Raw genomic sequence first — 23051 nt, forward strand, 5'->3', positions numbered from 1 at the left:
CCATGATATCATTCGACATTTAAATAACATCTATATCAAATCGTGCAACGTAACTTTTATTTTCGGTACATTTTCATTTAAATTGCCTTGGCCTTGACCTTAAATTGTTTGCACCCCATTATTATATTGATGTTTAAATCAAGTCAAGGTTGTCTATGTCCTATTAAAGAATAATTAACTTCGACGCACCAAAAACAACAAGAACCATCCGTTAAGGCTTATACGGCAGTAAATTGATTACTTCCCCATATTCGAAGATATTTATATGATAATACAAAGTCAACGGTTAAAGTAACATTAACAGTTTGGCTTTTGTTTTCGATTATTGAAATTTAAATAACAAATGGCTTATTGTGTATCCTGCCCATACGGTTTATGGAAACGTCTATAGTTGTAAACGTTACTGAGATTTAAGTATTATGGCGTAAGTAATCAAATTGCCCATTTGCCCATAACCTACAAACTCTTCATGCCTTGAAGCCATAGTTTATGTTACGATTTACATAGCAGGCAACGCAAACGTGTATCTTATTACTACTCGTTAAATTTAACAACAATTGTGAATTATTAAAATGCCAGAATAGTTATGGTAGGAAGTATCGCTTTTAAGGTCGATTAAAATAAAAAAAATATCATTCGCCATTGCATGGGTTACGGTAGACCGGTACCTGCAAAGGTCATTATTTTTTGTAGATTATTTATTTTAGTACTCACATTATTAACAAAATTTAAATTTTACAAATCTTTTTGTAATGATTTTCAAAAATAAATCTAATATTGCAATTATTTTTTAAATGTTATTTTATATTGTTATAGTGATTCAAGAATGTGATAGAAATCGTGCCTGTGCATGTCAACTTCAGAAATTTCGTAGGAGTGCATCAAACGTAAACTATGTTTGATACCTGTTCTTCTAATTGAAAATTTCCTTAAAAGGTTCAGTCGATTATTCAATTTTGTTTTAATATTAAGAGCCCCTTGTACTGAAAGTTTAGGCATTTTAGGCACTGAGATGGCTCGCGCCCGCGTTGCGCAGGAGCCGGCGCGGCATGAACTCCGGTGACCTATGAAGGCGGGCGATTATGCCACAGTATAAATAAATCAGTAGTTCGATTTTATTTGCTATCGTAGGAATGTTGTTGATAAATAAATTTACTACTTATCCTATACCATTAAACGAGCAATATTTGCATATTTATACAGGGTGTCCCAAAAAGTAGTGATGAACGAAAGCTGGGAGGTAGAGGACCAAGAGGGCTATCCGAATCACCCCCATGTGTGTTATGCGATTTTTCGTATTTTCGGAGTTATTACATTTTTTTCAATTTTTCATCTTTCGCCGAGTACGATGAGATTTTTATTTATGGTGACGTGAATTATTGCGCTAGATGCTTGATTTTTTTTTGTGTGCTAAGCTGAAAGATAGGCCAATTCAGTATGGTAACATTTACTATCGTTAGATCTTCGAATGGAAAAAAAAAAGAATTAAATGCCAAGAAAGATAAAATTACCCAGTATGTCCATAACTTCAAGGGCCCACAAAAAAATAAAATCACATAAAAAAGGTTTTCCATTTGGCTTTTAAAAACTTGCTCTATCGATCAGGTCAAAAAGTCAAATTTTCGTCGGCGCCATCTTGGATTGTTGTTTCATAAAAATAATATTTGTCATACTCATTGAATACAGATCAACCAACATCATAATAGTCTTTCTACTAGTACTTCAAAACTTTGCCGCTATTCCTATTCAATAACCCATAAAAAAGAGGATCTCAGGCAAGGTAATTTTTAAAACATAATTTTAAATCACTACATAGTATAAAACAAAGTCGCTTTCACTGTCCCTATGTCCCTTTGTACGCTTAAATCTTTGAAACTACGCAACGGATTTTGATGCGGTTTTAATAGTTCTTTCGATTCCCGGTCGAAGAAAATGAATTTTTGAAAATCTTTGAATGCAGTTCTATTTCTTTTTAAAAATAAAGGATATTTGCTATCTCCAGTATTTCTAGTACATACTTTCACCCAGGGCCCATCGAAAATTTCCACACTGTATTTACAAACAAATATATTAATATGCAAATATTGTTCGTTTAATAGTATAGAATAAGAAGTTAATTTATATTTACAACAATAATCCTAGGATAACTAACAAAATCAAACTACTGATTTATTTATACCGTGACATGCTCGCCATTTTACTCGCCGCTCGGTTCTAATACGCGAGCGGCGACTGCAACGTGGTCGGGAGCAAAACTAGCACAGGTCCTCCTTCGATGACGTCCGGCTGGACTCTGGCGGCACTGACGTGGTGCTCGCGAGTCGCATTTTACGTATTATATTTTATATAGAAAAAAATAAGGGCTAAATTAAAAATCTATCCAAAAATTTCCCTGTAAAACCTGATTAGTAAATGAAATGTCAAATTTTCATAAACATAGCGTTCCCCTAATTCTCATAAAACTGATTATGCTTTTAAAATCGATGTTACTTCTGATTTTTTTTTGATCGAGTCAAATGTTTAATATTGTGTTTTTATCCAAAAAAGTCACTAGATCAAACGTTTATCTGTGCTATATATTTTTTTAGGATTTTAAATATGATGATTTCTATCCAAAAACCATGATTTAGAAACATACATTTCGGAGCAGGGCCCCTTAAATATAATACAACATTTGGTAATCCATCAATCAATTAATCCATATACATAGCCTATAGTTTCGTTTTTATTTTATTTTTTATTAGATAACGGTAACTTATTTTTTAAATTAGTTCAAACAATAGATTAATGCAATAATTTCAATTACCTACTATCTAAAAATTGCTGTTTCTTGGTACGTACCTATAAAATATTTCTATTATAGACAAAGAGTAATAAAGTTAATATAGTTAAAAGTTCACTTATATTCGTAATAAGCTTTTATAGTTTGACAGAAGACCTTTACCGCTAATCCTTTTATGCAAATCAGAAATTCTATTAAAGGATGACAACAAATCTAAACAATAGATGCATATGGGGGTGCCATCCTTGGCTGAGGATGTTAATATTTGGCTCAAATCCTCCTATTAGTTTAAAAATACAAAATCACTTACATAAAATTATTTAATCATGCATTATTGGTAAGTGTAATCCTATACAATTAAGGGCATAGTCATTACGGTTGTAGTTCTAAGTGTAAATGTGAATGTATATTAATTCTATGTATGTATTGGGGCCTTCTAGGAAAGAGCTTATTTGTTAATAAAAGGCTGGGTACACTACCAGAGTTACTAGCATAGAAATCTAAATAACAAGACACTAGAAGTCGTAAGCGTGCGTGACCTTGTCGCCACTCAGGTGATTTTCACATCACCAGTGCATTCGTCACTGTTCAGTTGCTCTGGAGACGTATGAGTGTATACATGGTGTGTTTCAGCAATTCCCATTGCGGAAATTCTTCCACAAGTTGTAATTATACTTATAAAGGAATAATATTTCATCGGAAAATATTTTTTTTTAGAAATAATGCCGTTTTTCCTTAAAATTATAGAATATTTACAAGTATTACGAGTGTCACCATAGTAATCGAAATAACAATGAATGACACAGTCGACCATTCTTATTATCACGTTTGTTCGTATTGGAGCAAAAAGTCTCATATACTTAGGGATGTTATTCAAAAATAAACCGTAAATTCGTGTGTTAGGATACATATTCAAAAGCTTAATTTAATAGTTAAGTTAGTTTTCACTAAAATCAAGCTGTCCAATAAAAGGCATAGTTTACTTGTGTGTACTGTTTAGCTTTCGGTTTGAATGTGTTGATTTAGGCGACAGCGGTTTTCATACGAATTATGACATTAAAGCACTTCTATGTGTCTTGTTATTTAGATTTCTATGGTTACTAGTAATTATTTGTTTATTGTTGGTGACCACTAACCATCAGGTCATAATAATTCACTCCTTGGTGAGTATGTGTTTTTCTTATTAATAAAATGGAAACAAATTAATATTTCCGTATCATAAAATAGCTGTTCAATAACACATTGTTATTCAAATTCTGTAATTATGTTATTTGATCCATGACCTTTGCTATTGTTTTAAATTTCAACATATTTATCAAATGAAACAAAGATTAATATTCACTATTACTTTATCGCAGTTATAAAGGAGACCATCGTTGGTGTGGACTGGTGTGAGAAATTACTACGATTATGTACGTATTTATGTGGTTTACATTATGTAAAGTGTTGAGCGTTAAACAAATACCTAATGTATTAAAAAGTAAATAAATAAATCTTTATTTGAATTCAGATATTAAATAAGAAATCAATTTAATGATTATTTATACTTTGTTTGGTTTAGTGGGCACCTGCAGCGGATTTTAAGTCTAAAAATGTTTTCCATTAATTTGATTTGTACATAATATTAAAGCTTTAATATGAATCGTTACATTGTCCACGTTGACTTATTCCAATCCTTAATAAAAGGGAAATTTAGTTTCTTGTATGTTTTTCTTTCACGTCGCGACGGACGGAGCGATTTTATTATGTGACTAGGGTATTTCCTTTCCAAGAGTATTTCTTTTCAAAGCTAATTCATAATAAAATTTTAACAATTAGAAAATGCAATAGAAATTGAAACTGAAACATGTGTAGATTCTATTTAGAAATTTCAGGTTCAATATCTCACCAAAAAAACAGCTCTAGTAGCTTTCACACACGAAAAAATGCATCAAAATCTGTCATTTTCTTTAAGAGATGCGATCACTAAAGAATACAAAAAGACAAGTCAATCTACCTTTCCCTCTTTGTCATACGAGTTACGAGTACCTATACTACTAATTGAATTCCATGGTGTTTATTATTTAATCAAAACATGTGCATAAATTAGAACCACTGCTATTAACTGCAGTTTACGAAGATGAAGTTGGTTACAGTAAATTATTATTAAATTATCTGCAAATATATCGTGTCCTTATTCACAAGGTTTGAGTTAAATGTGTCGATGATCTAGTGGTTTTCTATACGCCTACAAATTAAGTGATTCCAGATTTGAATCTTTATAAAATCACTATACCCAAATATCAGTAGGTAACTGGTATACAGAAATATTGAATTTGGTAAGGAAAGGTTGAGCTTTAAAACAGCTTTTACCATAAGCCATTGGTAAAATATATTTACATTAGTTTTCCATCAAAGTATATTATTAGGTACTATTTTGTGTGTAATTTTTATTATATGATCTTTAACGAAACGATTCTATTTATATTTTCTATATTTCATTGTTTTCCACCAAGTTGGACAAATGTTTAGCCTAAATAATAGCATAGCAAAGTCCCGATCATCCAACTCGATTGACATTTAGCAGTAAGCAATATGGAATGTCAAAAATTTTCGCACGCAAGCTTGCAAGATTGATGACTTTCTGCAAGTTGTTCGCGTTGGGTGAACGACATCTTCCTATAATTGACTAACACACAATTATTGACCTCGTTACCCCAATAAAGCAAAACCGTGTAAGACGTGTAATAACCATACAGCTGGCAAAAGGATCCAATTTATCAAGCTTGGACCTACAATGATAGACTTAATTATAATTCTTGTTAAAGCAAAGTGCATGTCACATATGAAGCAATCTTTCATATAGTGTTCGATGTATTATAAATTATCACAAAAACGTTAGCGTATAAATAAGCTTGTATATTATCGTATAAGTATGCATGATTAGATTGTTATTCATCTTATGCTCTGCAGTATGAGTTAAAAATTGGCTTGTCGTTTATTTGGAAAAGTCTATTTTTTTTTATGTGATATATTTCTTTTTTTACTTTACAAAGGAATAATTAAATACATACATTTCATCTATTTTACATGTTATATTCTTAATATGTCATCACAAAAATGTAAAGTAACATAGAAGTAGTGGACAAAAGCCTTAATTAATGACATTATTTTAATAGATAATTTTTGATTTATAGTCAAGATGTAAGGATAACCACTGCTTTGTAATACATTACGAGAAGGGCTATATAAAATCCGTCAGCACTAGAGAATACTCATTAATAATGTTTTCTTACAAATGAGCGATCAATGTTTGTAGTGTTCAGATCGATTTTAATTTTAACCGTCGCGTCTTAGGAATATTATAAGACTAAGGAAATTCCTTTCAGTGAATCACCAAATTGGAAAGGAAATGCTACAAGGTAAAAGTATGATGAAGAACACAAAATATAATTCATACAATTATTTTCTAACAAACTCTACTGATTTGAAATAAAAGGGTGTAAACTAGCTTTCAAATAAAAAAATAATCATTAAAATTGAGAATCTCCTCCTTTATTCAAGTCAGTTGAAAATCTAAAGTAAAATACATTAAAAATATTTGAGCTACTCATTCAATTCGTTATAACGCGTTGATTACAAAAATAGTCATTATTACGTTAAAAATACAGTTAACAGCCTATTTCATTTGGCTTTAATTATTCATAGAAGACTTATATGTAGTAAAGACGAGGTTAATTTTTTATGATACGGATTTATATGCCTTAACATTAAAATGAATCGATTATGTCCATTATATTTTACGCAACCGAATTAACATATTTGTTTGCATTTAGATAACTGTTGTGATAAAATATGTGCTTTATGTATTCTATTTTATTTATTCCATTTTAAATAATGAATAAATTCCTCATATTTGTCAATAATTTTTCAATATAGAGACTCTAATATTTTAAGAGGTTAAGGTGGGTTGTCCAGAAACAAACAATGTTATTTGTATTCCTTACTTTGTACATTGACATTTTAGTATATTATAATATTTACAACTAAACAACTTTAGTAAAGAACGCTACGCTTTGTATTATCATACGAGGTGTAAAACAAATCCTCAGTAGCGCTGTATGTATAAGGGAAACATTTTCTAATGGTAGATGGTAGTAAATTAAAACGAAAAAATTATTACAAAATTTTTATTCAGATTTTGTAGATTTAACATCGAAGAATTAATAAAGAAGAATAATATGTGCTTTTATATAGGTATGCTATTATATTATTGGTTATTGGTGAGCTTCTATATTATAATTAAATACAAATATCGAAATTTACAGTCCTTAGAACAAAATAATTTTTCAAAGAACCATAGTTGAATAAATAATCGAATTATTCATTTACTTAAAAAAAAATAGAAAACAAAAATCATAATTACAATTGTTAATATGTTCCAAAAATAACGAAAATGTGTAGAGTGTTGTAACATCTTGCCATGGTGCACATTTGTAAATTATAATATTAAAAATAATTATCATGAAATGACTCTCCAATATATTCCATAAATAAGGATTTAAATTTTCAATGATTGTAGCATTGAAATCTGACGTAATATTATTTTAAAGTATATCTAATGGCAATATTGACAATATAGGCCTAAATCGCTTTTTTTTTTAATTAGACATATTCTACAATTTACAGACATAAGATTCATCGGAATAAAAAATGTATCGTGTACATACCACTAGAAGATTAGCTTTATTTAAATACATTATCTCTTTTTTTATTACATTAACAGAAAAAAAAGATTTTTTTATCTATACATTATACAATATAGGTTAATAACTCTTAAAAATGTTACTCAGGTTACTCTAATAATGATGATTGCGATATTTACAATTATGAATGTGAAAAATCTTCAGTCAATGGTCCCAGTAAGCTTAAAATCTTCTATTTTTCGCGCCAGGGGATTGGTACTGTGGTTGCAAATTGCTGGCCGATGGCGTTGGTGGTAAGGTCTTCAAATATTCGAGTGCTCTTTGAATTGCTGCTGGAATCGGCGGTGGAGTGGGCAGATGGTCTCCCTGCAATAAAAGTAAAATGAAAATCAATTTAGCTTAACATATATATTTTTTAACAAATAACTAAAAGCCGCCTTCAAATTGTCAGAACTTAACCAAATTTAAATGGGACCACATGGCAGGCACCAGCTTTATAATAAAAAAAGACGTGTGGCACTCGGGGACTGCCGCGGTAAAGCTATTGCATAGCATGCCTTCAAGCCACACCTCCGTGCCCGTCGGAGTGGGGAGCGTGAGGTTTTTTCGTTACGGAATTTCTAAATCCGCGCTCAAGGCCCGCGATAGAAGCTATGCAATAGCTTAAAAAAATCTGTTCAAAATCTGTAAGCCCACTCAAAAGTTCTGAGGTAACAAAATCAAGAAATGAAAATAAAAAATACTGTCGAATTGCAAACCTCCTTATTTTTTTAAAAGTCGGTCCAAAATAAGGAGTAAATGAGATCACAGTTATGCATATTATTAATATTTAAGCGTGAATGTTTGCTGATGTGTGAGGTAGGATTAGTGTCATTGGTTAGGCTTCTAACTAACATATCAATTATGTATGATCATACAAAACACTTATTTACTTTTCGTTGAATTTTAAGCTTACTATAATTTGAATTGAAAGATTACTTTAAGTCTATTTATTGAGCTCCATTTAGCACAAAGTACGTAAAATTAAACACATTCATTGTACATGTCGCTATTTAGTACATTTTTAAATATATCATAGAATGTGTAAATCGGTATTTATCTACCCAGTAAAGTATATAATTCAACTTCTCAAAGCTTTGTGAAATAAATGAAATCTCTTTTTTTAAATAATTTATGACAATAATATTTAAATTGAAGATTTCTCGGATTTTAGTAATGCTACCGGTTAGATTGCGTGATTGACAGAAACCAACGGAATCCAAGAGACATGGGTCGAAAGATGGTTGAAAGTCGACGTTATGACTTCAATGTCAACAATAACGTTATATTCCCATTTCCTAAGCCTAGATCACAGGTCGGAGTTTGATATTTTGAAGTGACATTTACACACATTGGCCAACCTTACACCCGCGCCTAAGCCTCTCAGAATATGTCTTCCTTTATGTTCTTACGCAATTACGATGATTCAGACTTGGTTTGAGACATTGATGCATTATAAAGTTATTTATATTTTACATTCACACCACACCCAATTTTATTGTTGTTGAGACAGTTATACTAGAAACATATTTTTTTCATAACTAGATAGATTTAGGGCAGCATTATCCAGATTGTAAATGTGTAAATTTTTGTATAATGAATTCCACAGCCTCATTCAGAAAAGTTGCAACAAACCTGTTATTTGAAATTTGGTTGCAGTCGAATCTACAAACCTACGTAATAATGAATAAATGTCAGTTTATGTAACATCATTATGAGCATTATACGGCGCGCCATTCATCAATGTAGCATCTCCGAGACAATGGCTACTTATTTGTATGTGATTTATATTGTGCGTGGGCAATAGATAAGCGATAATTGTAATCTCGTCTTAACAATATCTACAAACAATGAGTTAACTTCATATAAAATACGGTCACTTTTTTAACTACTCTAGAGCAAGTCAAATAGACCAAGAGCCAAATAGATAGAGATTTTCAAATACTGTTTAAGGGCAAATGAAATTTTAATCATTTCAGCAAAACTTATACAGAGCACCTATTTCAATTTATGAATATTAAAACGAAATCGATATTGCGTACATATAAACGTTATGAAAATTATAAAACTTGTTAGATTCGCTACGATTTATGCGATTTTTTGCGTAAACAACCTTGTAACTTAACTATAACCAAGCCAAACTACATGACACATCGCGAGCGCCGTGAATGCGAAGAGAAGATGTCAAGGGCAATACGGCGGGTCATTCTGTATATAATATGTAACAGGTGTTAATATAACTTTCACAATAACATTTAGAACATCATTCAAAGATTCTATGCGTATTTTTAACATGTCTAACATACTTGAGTTCTCTTAAATTATTAATTTAAAAGTACTATCGTGACATCTAAATTTCAAACAACATTGAAGATAACAGTGATAACTGCAATATTATGTACCTACTTTTATTACAGTAGCAGAAGCTATTGTTATCCTTTGAAATCACTTATTTTATCTGTTTACCTGGCTTACCTTGTCAAAGACCAGTTTACACAATGAACTAACTTCATATAACTTTTATTTAATATTTTATTTAACTTCAAAAAGTTTAAATCTTAAAAATTTAAATTATATTCTTAGTCCACTGATAAATGCCATAACAAGGCTCATGTTTTAATTGTTTGTTAGAGCTAACTGGTGTTTCTTAAGCCATTATACATTTTATTGATGGACATTAATGAGGATGGAAAAATATAATTATATACAATAATTTCTTGTATTTTTTATGCTGTTGTATGTCGCCGTAATTGTCGTCTTTAAGGAACTGTTTCAAGTATCCATAAATATACACATGTAATAAAATTAATCTAAAGCCAAAGATGGTTGTGGGAAACAAAATACGCTGTGTAAATATTCATGCATTACAACAAAAAATTTTGAAAATAATGCTATCGAAATTGAATTTACGATTAAACTTATTAAAACTTTGATGAAGTTTGTGGCGTAATAGCTTTCGGCGTCTTTTGATGTTTTTATAAAGTAATAAAACAATGCTTGTGTACATATTGTTATGGAAACTAATTCCTACATTATAATATGATAATCATATATATAATATACAGGGTGTAATCGTTAAGTGTGCACAGGCGATTATTCCGTAACTATTACAGATATCAAAAAACTTTAAACTGATATCGAAAGTACTTAATGTAATGAATAAAATGGCTATAATAAATTTTAAAAATATAATGAGAAATATCTAAAAAAATAACTTTAAACCCTCCCATACATTTAGTATGAGATATGAATATCCCATGTACATTTAATATGAATGATTTTAGCTTTTTCTTTTTTTTTTGTTTTCTACTTTAATTACTTCGCAAATTTGAAGGGAAGTTCATGTAGAAACTGTAAATAGAGCTCTTCATTGTATTGCACAATGATGGACGTCACTTCGAAAATCTGCTATGAATACAAAATGTATGGGAAATAAAATGTATGGGAGCGTTTTAGTGTAACATTTTTGGACATTTCTCGTTTTATTTTTAAAAAAATTATTATGGCCATTTTACTCATTAGGTTAAGTACTTTCGATATCAGTTTAAAGTTTTTTGATATTTGCAATGGTTACGGAATAATCGCTTTGTGCACACTTGACGATTACACCCTGTATAATATATGTACCTAACTACCTATGTATTGTATGATGCACGCGATTCTCGTGACATGACTTTTAATTTTTAAATGATGCTGCGTATTCTACATACATTTTGAACAGTTACGTGTTTACGTGACCTTTTCATTGAACAGTATTTATTGAATTTTGATACTCGTTCAATATTTTTAAAATGATTATTGCTGGCTCACAATAAGATTGGCTTTAATAATAACCCACTTCTTATTTAAGATTATCAATATAAAATTCGAGTTGTTTGAAAATAACAGTTTATTCGGGAATTACAAGGGAGAAAACTATTTTACTCAATTCGATTAAATTTTGAGACAGATCAAAAGTATGAGTCAAATGTGAGCAGTGGGCTTTGTTTGCGCTATGGCCTATTTATGCATTGTTCATTTGTAACTTATGGGTAAGTTTTAATTTTAATCATAATATAAAATAAATAACAATAAATTTCTATGAAGTAGACGTAACCATATAGAGAGTTAGATTAGATTCGAAAATAGTTTAAGTTTTAACACAATCAAATTCTTTTAACTTTTCACAGTTTTCATCTTTCAATTATTTATCATAACATTCAACAGAAAAAGGAAAAAGAAAAGAACATGATAAAACCACTTTAAAAGATTCATACCTGCGGTTGGAAGCCATTTTCATCAGCAATATAAGTCAAGGCAATGGGAGTACCGTCAAGCGCCTTATAGCTGAATTTCCCCTCTGCCACCTGAACCTCCTCACCCTCCCCTTTCCCGAAGTTTTTAACATATCCAGATTCCTCTGCGTTTATTTCATTGCCAGTTTGGTATCTGTATAACATAACTTACTATTAAGTAAATTTAAAGAAACGTTATTTAGTAATGTATTTTGTATGAACTTTCCTGTAGAGGTAGGTATCATTTTTTAATAATTGTTACACGTCTTGTATAATATGCTAAGGCTACTTGATAATAAAAGGTGAGGTATGTAGTCATAGATTTCTAATTACATTGTCTGTATTGTTGAGAAATTCATCAAAAAGTTACTGCATCCGCCTACATAACATTTTTTTTACATTGAATATCAGTAATCAGTTATCAGTATAAGTTAAACAATTCAGATCTCCTAATGTACCATTATTTTTTATAGATTACTTGAACTTTAAACAACTGCAACTTTAAGAGTTGCGCAATGGGCATAATTGAAATAGATCTAAGATTGGGATGGCCATTGTTCTAATATTTTTAATTAAATAAATCTTTCTGCCATAGATACTTCATATTATATAACGTACAGGTTTAGTACGGTAAAGCTATTCAATGATCTGTATAATATAATGTCTCTCAGCCCGATTATAACAAATTGCATCACATTGTATACACATCACATAAAACATAAATTCGAGGGCCATTTTGTAAATCCAATTCTCACGTGTAATATGAAATAGCAAAGTTGAACTAACAAATTAATTACTGGTTTATGAAATTATCTTTAATGTGAAGAGTTCGTGCTCAATTAAACATTTAATTATAATTTTGTCACAAATCAATAGTTTTCATTATTATACCCGAAATATTACTATATCTTAGTAAGTCTTTTGTTTTGTAATCTTGCTTTCTTAAATTTAGTGAGTACGCTTATAATTTATATGTTTTTGTGGCTTCAATATACACGAACAAGAAGAATATTTGTATATTTTGAGCATATTATAATGTACATCTAAACAACTAAACAGTATTTTTTTGAATAGAAAAAAATTCCCAGTTTTATTTCAAAGAAACACTTATAAAATACTACACTAAATAAATTTGTATACTCACAGCCATTTGTAAGAACCATCAATATGCGGTCCATCCGTTTCGAAGCGTACAATCGGTATTTGTTCGTTGGGTGATTGTACCGACGCCCCAAATGCGCACACGATCATACATAAGAAAACAAATGAGATCTGGAACCAAATAACATATTTTTCATACATTTTACAAATATATTAAATATAAGTAGGTAAACTAGTCAATGAGTATGCCAATTGTATTGATATTTTTCACGACAACTGTCATAGAATACGTAAATTTTTCAAAGAATTGTTTGATTTGGTTTGTATTCTTTTCCTTTTGTGACGTGACTTGACTCAAATGTAATTATTAGATATTATTATTTTTTTTTTTCCATGTTGTGTTATCCTATAATTGTTTGTCACAATTGTCAAAATTTTTTTATTGTAACTTGTACCTATATAATAAGTATTGTTGTGACAAGTGTTGGATGACCTCAATAAATAAAATAAAATAAATATCTACTATAGAAATCTTTAAATGATATTGATGATTATATAAGTTCATAATACGCCTGGGAAATTAAACGAGCAAAGTTTGTAACACGATTATCTGAAGTTTGATAAAATCGCAAGGCGTGAGTCTTAAATATAAACTTGAAAATGCAAAATTTGCTCGTAGAGCAACTGTGGCGGGTTCTACGGCATAAATCACCATTAAATATTTTACTAAATTAACTCATTTATTTCTAAATAAATTGTAAATTTTACTATCAAATCACCCCTGACGTAAATAAAAACTATTTCCAAATATACAGAAATATAGGAAACTCAATTGTTAGTTATACAACAATATTTGAGGATAAACCAAGGTGGAATGTCAATAGGAAATAACGATTTTCTACAATTACATGCATGCAACAAACGCATACAATATCATCTTAAACGAATGCCGGAAGGCTGTCAGGATGTTTTCTTCGTGCACAATGAAATGCATGAACTGAGAAACCGCACGTGATTTATTTGCGGTCACGTTCTAAATTAAACTTATCTAACACTGTTAAGGTAATATTGCAAATTTTCTAATTAATTTTTATGACGAAAAATGGTGTGGGTGAAGAAAAACGCCTTGAATGATGTTTTTTATGGGGTAAGTAACGGTTAATTTTATTTTATTGCCCATTAAAAAGTTTAATGAGCTAACGAATGAGTATTACTAACTGCATAATAGGTATAATACATGGATTTAAAAGAAAATTTTGCAATGGGTAAAAATAAAGGAAATAGTATCTAAAGAACTTCTTAAAGCTTCTCACGTGTAAAACGTGACATGCATAAAATATGGCATGATGATGGTGGTAGTAAATTGAGGAAAGGAACGATTTCGCAATGTAATAATTTCTTGGGCACGAACATTTTTCAACATATATTAAAGTGTAGTAAAATAGAGAGAATATTAAATATTAGGTAGGTACCTACTTGCAAAAACTATCACTTAATAAGATATAAATAATTGTAAAGTATATTATTCTAATTGCAAATTAGATTTAAACAGTTTAATATGACAATCAGATTAATTGAAATTATGAGGAGGTTGAAAATAAATTGGAGTGAAATTGTACCGTAAAAATACAGCACTATATTAACAACACCTTGTGGATTATTGACAACACTCCTCATATCTTTTAAGACAATATTTAGGTACATTTTAAAATTTAACTTCCTTAAAACTCTAAAATAGTTTTTGTAAAAAGTCGCAGTAGGTGCTATTGTTTAATATTTTCATTGCACTTATTTACTCTAAACCTAAAACTTCAACTTTTATTTAAAAATGCTTTACAATTTCTTACCATTGTGGGATTAGTAGAAACTGTCAGGTATGTCCAAAGATGCAGTCTGTGTGTGCTCAGTGACACTGCATAGGGTTTATATACCAGTATCTTTACCTATGAACTTCGTGCGACCCGAGAAACGCATCCCTACGATACATCTCACCAAACATAAGTTTTGTACACCTGAATTATGTATCATTTATATGTTAATATAATTTAATAGAAATAATTACATATAATATTCTTGGAATCTTAATTGTTTTATAATATTAAAATTTAATGGGGTGATTTATGGTTTGGCGGCCAAAGTGCAAAATAAATCCATTAGCGTACTATTAACTATTCAAATGATTTTTTTTGTACATCTAAATACATTATATATAAGTCAATCATATTATAATTTTGAAACAGCTTACTTTAAAAGTAATTGTACTTGTAGAAAAAAACAGACCTGCATCTTCTTCATTACCTAAAAAAGATCACAATTTATTTAGCACGATTCCAACACAATAAGAAATGTAATATTACCACGCATATTTAATTTTTAAAATAAATATTTCGATACATAATAAATATTTAGACACGAAAAAGTACAAATTAAAAAAAAAGTGTGTGATTTCAGTCATCTAATATTTATGCAAAAACATTATGAGTGTGTTACCTACTAGATGGCGCTGATTCTGTAATATAGTTATCGTGTACCTCGTGAACATGGATCATGTTTCCATTAAATATTTTTCGATATTAAAATATGAAAGCTTAACTTTAACCATATATTATTGACAAATAATTTTCTAGTTACTTGTTTGCCTTGAATCTTACAAAATAATATTTAATAGAGTGTTAACCAGCACAGTTATGATTTATTTCTATTTATGCTTTATGTCAATTCAAACCTTTGACCCTTTAATCGAATACATCATAATTGATTGAAGATAATAAATAAATATTAGAACGTGCTGAATGCTATTAGGGTAATTTTATTATTATATTTTCATGGTAATACTTCACGGAAGCTTGCAGCAAATAATATATTCAAGTAGATTCTGCAATACTAAGCTCTCTCTAGCTTATCGATAATCAAATGTCACATATGAAAGTGCGTTGATGAAAATGTCATCGTATTTTATTTTCATACTTATTTGCTAAAATTTTACCAAATGCTCTTACTATGGGTGACACTATAATTATATACACATAGAGAAATATTAACGAAATTAAATTTAAGTTAGCGGCAGTTTAACACGTTCACTGCGGCATGTCCAGTATCGGGCCATCAGCGACTACACCACAGTGCGGCGCCCAAAATCGCAGTTTTCACCGTGGTGCGGCGAGGCTTTTTATATGTTAATCAATGACTAGAAAAGAGACAAATATATTTTTGTGATCACAGTTTGAAGTAGGACTCAATTTCGTTTAAAAATCGTATGGCAAAATATTGGACACAATGCATAGAAAAGAAACCGTTTCTTTTGTGTGCGGCATGTCAAATATTTTGCCATGGACAAGCACCTCATGCCGCACTGTACTGCGAGCGCGCCGCGTGTCAGTCTCGCATAGTGATGCACCAGGACCGAAGCACTTTTCTTTTGAGTTTTTTTAAATGACAATGATACCTTAGAGGCTTTAGTTTTTTTACTTTCTTTTATTTCGTAGCATAAATGCAAAAATGTGATGACAGTTGTGAAAATAATATAAAACATTAAAACAAAAGTTACTGAACAAATTAAGACAAAAGTTACTGAACAATTTCCTGATAGTACTCTATCAAGTGCATTGTTTTATGTGTTTTTTTTTTGTATCGACGATCTCGTTATCTGTTAACAAACAGACTGAAATATACAAAATTGATATATATCGATATCGATGTTTTATTTTACTATTTTTCCCATCGCTATCACTGTAAACATGCCGTATCAACGCAGTGCGGGATGGCAAATAATTTTTCACAAAATCAGGGGTTTACATTTTCCCTCATATCTTTTAAACTATTGGGTAAAACTAAAAGCTATTTATGCGGTATATACTAGACTATATATACTATTATCTGAAAAAAATTTTTTTTGAAATATCTTGAAATTTCATGAAATTATTAACCTTCAAAGTCAGAAGGTGCAATGTGATAAAAATGGCTCATGACGCACAGTGGTGAACTTGCCGATGTGAAGTATGGAAGACATGCCGCAACAACGGTAAGTTTGGCATTTTAGGTGCCGCAGTGAACGTGTTAATTACGTAGTGAATTTAAATTACTACATAGAGGTTAGTGAATTTACGGAGGTATCATCTGAATCGGACATTTGGTGTCCATAAAGGGCAGGTATTTATTGAGAAATATTTATGAATATCCAAAGATAATCACTACTTAAATCCTGTTTTGCGGGTGGTATTTAGTGGCACTAATAACATACGCTGATTATAATTTTAATAAAATTACGTATAAATAAACACCGTGGGCAAAGCGTTGAACTCTTTTGCTTCAAGATAACTGTGCGTAGCATACTCGTAGACAAGATTTGCTTATTAATATTTTTTTTTTTAAACGTTTTTATTTTGAATTATTTATTAAGTTGAAACAGCATAAATAAATAATGTTTTAGACTCTTTGATATTGAGCATCATAATGAAAATATAAAAAGGACAACAAGGACTGAATCTCATATTTCTGTCTAAAACAATAATTTGTTATTTAATTTTACTAAAAACATAATTTACAAAATAATTAAACGAAGTTCTTTCATGTACATTTTGTCATCATCTGCAAGCACATCGAATTTATGTCCTCGTATGTTATTATTAACTGTATCTTTTTTAAGTTTTACGGCAAGACAATGCGTACATAAATATTTGAAAAATAAACAAAAGGAAAAAATCAAGATTTACATAAGCGTTTTCATTTTATTTATTTGTTAAATTCTCGAGTTTGATGGAATATTTTTTAATTTTATACACATAAATTTAAATAATTGAGTATGAAATAATTGATAGTTGTAAAAATAGTCTAACGTAGGCACTTCTTCAGCTTTCAGCTTTCCCCCCGCGGTTCCACCTGCGTTTTTATAGAAAATCCCGCATAGTTCCTGTGGGATATCCGGTATAAAAAATAGCCTATGACGTGTTATTTTGGGTCTTAGCTAATTTCATTCTAATCGGTTCAGTAATATTTGCGCGAAAGAGTTACAAACAGCCGTATGTATGTACATACAAACTTTCACATTTATAATATAAGGATCCCTTATATTTTATTTATTAAATTTAAGATATACCTTTGCAGTATTTATTATATTTGTATGTTTATACTACGTTCAAATATAAATGAAGGGGCATTTATGAGTTACGGGAGTCAGAAGAAATAAATATGTTTTGCAGTATCATTTTTCTTCGCTAGACATTTGGTGACATGACAGTCAACTTAGATTGTAACTTTTGTAAAATTTGTGGATTTCTTACATTTCTCTTATAGACAACTACTGGATACTTATTTTTCTATATTTTATTTTACGTATACTTCTGATTTGCTTTTTTGCTAACTAGTATATACATTGATGAGTTTCGATGTTGTGCGCTACTCCCTATCGGAGCGTCCGAAAAACATGCATTCTTGCCATCCTAATTTGTTGCGGTATGTTAGAAATTATATTACTATAATATAAAATTTTTTAAAGTATGTATAACTTATTGTTTAAGGGTAAGTAAGTATGTAAGTGAAGTCCCTTGTCCCCTAGTGGGGTAAGGGGCAGATGTATTATGCACACATCTGTTTCACTGATTGATTTTCTTTAGGGACAATTAGGTGATCAGCCTTCTGTGTCCTGCCAGACCGAGACATTTTTATTCTTCGTCTCCACCGGGAATCTACGCTCACGCGTCAATCACTGTGCGAAGGAGGTGGTCTCAGTAAGGGTAGGGAATCGGTTATCTATATAATATACTAGCTCCCCACAGCTTCGCCCGGTTTGTCTAAAACCTAATAAATTATATACTAACCCTTCACCTTGAATCACTGTCTATAAAAAAATCCCATCAAAATCTGATGCGCAATTTTAAAGATCTAAGCATACAGGCACATAGACGGTGTCTTTGTTTTATACTATGTAGTGATTGAATTATATAGTTGTAATAAAAAATGTATAGCAGACGAATATTAATATAAAATTATTGAGCATTTCATAAAATGTTTCCTTAAAATGTTTCTTTCTTTCTTTCTTTCTTTCTAAAGTGTTGACAGACTGGAAAGGTACATAAATGACAACAAATCTGTTTAATTATACATTATTATTATTATAAAATTATTCAACATTTTATTGAAATAGTATAAAAATTAGGCTATGTACAAAATCCATAAAAGTATTTTGATAAACAAAAATATGACATAAAAACTTCCTTCTCTTTTATAACAATAAACAGTCTTGAGTTATCAGAATTATGTGACATATATAATCATTTATCAGAAGTTATGAGTATTTTTCTTCCTAATGTTTTCGGAGAAATCGGTCTTGTCACAATCAGATATTCTTATTCTATTATTGGCAGTGTGAAACGTTACTGAATATATAAAAGATTGACATCTTTATATATACTTCAGATAACAGCTACAATTATTTGTATCTAAAACTATGAATTACCACATCAAGAAAACGTTGTACCGGCGCAAATCTTCACGGAGTTTGTAAAAAAGTAAATTTCTATTATTACACTAAACTGACTTGAAAATGCTCATAGAGCATTTTACATTACTGTTGCACTATAAAATAACAATGTGCCTCGGATAAAAAGTGCGGGTCACTTATTTCAGTGTTAAGTCCACTTCATAAAATTTATTGTTGGTAGTATTGACCTTTGTAGTCGAAGGCGGCTCTCTCTTCGTTTTGTCTGGTAGCTTCAGGGTTGTTCTTAAGTTCAGATGCAACACGTTCCTGAAATTCATAAAAAATACTTTATATATAAGATAATATAGTAGTAAATTATATAAGTTTTAAACTTATTATTCTGGCTTCACCCGTGGTACATATATATTGTGTTTAGAGCACTCAGGGATAGTAAATATCCAATGGTAAAAACATTTTTGGAATTGGTCCAGCTGTTTCTGAGATTGGCGCGTTAAAACAAATAAACAAACTCTTAAGCTTCATGTTAACTATTCCTTTACATAATTGTTAAAAACACGCTCAGAGCGTAAAGTTTATTCTTAACATTTTTTAAAACACGGAATAAGCTTGTCTCAAGATACAAAAGTATGATTCATGTAGTTAAACGTATTATGCAATTTTGATTATGTATTAATTTGCGTATTTTTAGTTCCTGATAAATAAATTTCACCAAATAACTAGTAAGTATTGCATAAAATTTTCATCAATTCACCGATACTAGAATTTACCAATCATAGCTTTAAAACTTTAAAAATATCCTAAAGGTCAAATGCAAAATATGTGGGTTAGCGCATCGTTATGTTGAAATAAAGAAAGTTACCTGGTTGGCCTTGATTCCAGCGTAGATGAGATCAAGTCCCTTTTGGATTTCAGGTGACACTGGTGGGGGGGTGGGGATGTGGTCGCCCTTGACTCTGAATCCGTTTTCGTCAGCTGTGTACTCGACGGTGATGATCTGGCCGTCGGGAGCGGTGTAGGAGTATGAACCTTGTTGCACGATGGCTGGGATGTCGGCGTTTTCGCCAAGGTTCTTCAGGTAACCTTGCTCATTGGCAGTAATGTGGTTGCCAGTTTCGTAACTGAAATCAATATTATATAGACTTGATTACGCTGCCTTCGCAATATTAAATAAGAGTGATAATTAGACTCTGTTTTATTATTATACTGATATGAGTAAAATATTTATTTTACTGCATAATGCATAATTCCACTTTGCTATTTACATGCCAACTATTAATGTAAGTCGAGCGTAAGTGAATATACATTGACATAATATTATGCAACTTACGCTGTTTTGTAGCTTCCATCGGTTCCTTGTTCCTTGTCAAAACTGATGATGGGAATGAAAGTGGTAGTTTCCAACTGGACTTTGGGTCTGAAGTCGTCAACGGGTTTTCTGTATTCTTGGGGCTGTGGGAAGTTGTAGTTTTGTTCGGCTGTCTGTTGGTCAGCAGCTGCAGCGGCCTCAGGTTTCAGCGATACCCGCCGTTGAGGGATAGCCGCTGTAAGGGCTAGTACAGCCGACAATACTACCTGAAATACACATATGATAAGTTAAAGGAGTAATGGAACAAAATGATGTCAGCCGGAGAAGAACTTAATCATATTCGAGATGTTGCAAGATCAGGTGGGACGGATACAATAGGTACCAAATTATTGCGACACTCATTCGCCACGCAGGTTGGGCGAAAGTGAGCCCAGTAAAACATGTATTGGCTTAACACGTCCATAACTCGACATTGTTTTCATTGAGATGTACTTAAAAGTTACGCTTCGTTAGCATTGAATCTCTCACATCGAACAATGTTTTCCATTACACAATGCAAGTTGAGTGCAGACGCTTATAACAATGATCGTGACCGGTATGATCTAACACAATATTAAATAACAAAAAACTCTTTTCAGTTACTGAAAAGCGAAACGAATAAATAGATCATGTTCGAGGCAACGAACATTTTGCAATTGTATAATATAAAAACATACAATACAAAATTATATTAAATTTAATATGGTCTCTACAAATCTTTCAAAATTCTCCTTAAATCAATACATGACTTAAGCATGAATAAATTTATGTAAAATTATTCCAAAAATTCGACAAAGAACTTGATTAGATGATATCCAAGAAAGGGATCAGGCTTTGTATGTCAAGGCCGCGACTCTTCTCGAATCGTTAGCATATCAAATATACTCGCGCACGTATACCACACGTGAATGAATAATTTAATGTAAATCACTGTTTTTTATGAACTTTTATTATTTTTCTGCGGTGGGACAAAGAATTAACCTACGTTTAACATTTTTATCACATAATTATTCTAATTTTCAAATAGCGATTAAATTTATATTTGCAAAGTCGATGATAGTTTACTAATAAAAAATTATGTTGGCCTGAACTTTAATTTGTGACCTAGAAAGTGATGTTATGTAATCTGTCCACACGATGAACGAGACCGTTTGTATAACAGAATGTTTTCTAAATGAGGTTATTTATTGACAATGAGTAATAGGTATTTCAGAAATCATTCTATCAATAATGCTAAGTTATGGACGGATAAATTTTCTCTTTGATATAATATGTATTATACAATGAATATTCGCGTAAAATTATGTATGAAGCATAAAAATGTAACTTTATTATGTAAGTTTCAGTTATTATTTAAGCCTATTACGAAATAAGGATTATTTAATAAATTGTAAGATATTTTAGGAATACTTAAAATATTTCTTTAATATTTTTCAGTGCATTTTTTGAAAAATAAAAAAATACTTTAAAAGGACTATATATTATATACTTCAATTTAAAAATGCAAGTGTAAAGATTACGAATATCATCAATAAGAATAACTCCATTTAAAAGATAGTACCAATGTTACATAGAACTCTGCTATTATGTCAAAGTTCAACAACCGACATATCTACTGACCTTATTTGTGTTGACTCTTACAGCCTCTGATTGCGGAAACTCTTACATTAGCAAGATTCATTCCAAATGATCAGCCTGACCTAATTACGTCGAAGTAAAAACATAATTGACGGATACATAATATACTTTCCTTTTTGATCCCGTGCTCAGAGGATAATGGAGGATTGTTGAGATGGAAGCAGCGATTAAATAGATTATTTAATGAACTTTTTGGACTCACCAGTAATTTCATTGTGATTGTGCGTGGGTGCGCGTGCAACAGTTGAGCACGGTGTCTTCTTGGAACTATTCAGAGTGGTAGTTGTACGCTCACTTATATACTTCACCCCTGCCACTTACTCGCGCTCTGCCCTGAGACATCACACTTTCATACCCGATTTGTCTCCGCAATACTGGATTAGCTTTATCAGATGCCTCTGTTTCTTATCAGAGTGTTTTCGGAGGATGAGCACGGAGTTTTCTTGCAGGGAAAACATATGGGAAAAATGTCTATTCTAATGGAATTATAAATACATATAATTTTTTTTAATTAGTAAGTTGATTTTGTCTATTAAGTCTAATAAATTGTGATAAAAATTATTTTTCATAATATGTTATTTTAATGTTGTTTTTAATGTGTAAAGATATTTGTAGGTACATCTAACGTCAGTAATTAATGCTTAATGTTGTGTTTTTAATTTGTGATTATTTTCAGTGATTATTACATTTGAAATTTTCCAGACAGTCATGGAAATAGCTGGAGCACCGTTTAATAATATCGAAGTGT

The 23051-nt window shown here is 30.8% G+C and overlaps 2 protein-coding genes across 2 annotated transcripts; both read right to left on the reverse strand.

Moving 5' to 3' along the window:
* Window positions 1-7484: 7484 nt before the first annotated feature.
* Window positions 7485-14809, reverse strand: LOC149484683 (endocuticle structural glycoprotein ABD-4-like). The gene is made up of 4 exons (XM_089700874.1): window positions 14729-14809; window positions 12925-13052; window positions 11763-11934; window positions 7485-7833 (listed from the first exon to the last, which is right to left on the reverse strand). Exons 1-4 carry the CDS (start codon window positions 14729-14731, stop codon window positions 7690-7692), a joined length of 447 nt encoding a protein of 148 aa, XP_089557000.1. The 5' UTR covers window positions 14732-14809; the 3' UTR covers window positions 7485-7689.
* Window positions 14810-18970: 4161 nt separating this feature from the next.
* On the reverse strand, window positions 18971-22662 carry Cpr49Ah (cuticular protein 49Ah). Its single transcript, XM_089700877.1, has 4 exons — window positions 22506-22662; window positions 20648-20892; window positions 20180-20438; window positions 18971-19626 (listed from the first exon to the last, which is right to left on the reverse strand). The coding sequence occupies exons 1-4, from the start codon at window positions 22515-22517 to the stop codon at window positions 19528-19530; spliced, it is 615 nt and encodes a 204-aa protein (XP_089557003.1). The 5' UTR covers window positions 22518-22662; the 3' UTR covers window positions 18971-19527.
* Window positions 22663-23051: the final 389 nt, after the last annotated feature.

Source organism: Colias philodice, chromosome 11 (genome assembly GCF_061535455.1).
Source record: "Colias philodice isolate Cphi_HAF_F1 chromosome 11, ilColPhil1 Martin Lab GWU primary, whole genome shotgun sequence".
NCBI classification, from domain to species: domain Eukaryota; kingdom Metazoa; phylum Arthropoda; class Insecta; order Lepidoptera; family Pieridae; genus Colias; species Colias philodice.

What these genes read in the sequence shown, in the direction of transcription:
- LOC149484683 (XM_089700874.1), bottom strand. An exon ending in GATGGTTCTTACAAATGGCT is followed by an intron (nt 11,935 to 12,924) that starts GTGAGTATACAA and finishes TATGTTATACAG; the next exon opens with ATACCAAACTGGCAATGAAA. An exon ending in AAAATGGCTTCCAACCGCAG is followed by an intron (nt 7,834 to 11,762) that starts GTATGAATCTTT and finishes CTTTTATTGCAG; the next exon opens with GGAGACCATCTGCCCACTCC.
- Cpr49Ah (XM_089700877.1), bottom strand. An exon ending in GATGGAAGCTACAAAACAGC is followed by an intron (nt 20,439 to 20,647) that starts GTAAGTTGCATA and finishes TATTGATTTCAG; the next exon opens with TTACGAAACTGGCAACCACA. An exon ending in CTGGAATCAAGGCCAACCAG is followed by an intron (nt 19,627 to 20,179) that starts GTAACTTTCTTT and finishes TATGAATTTCAG; the next exon opens with GAACGTGTTGCATCTGAACT.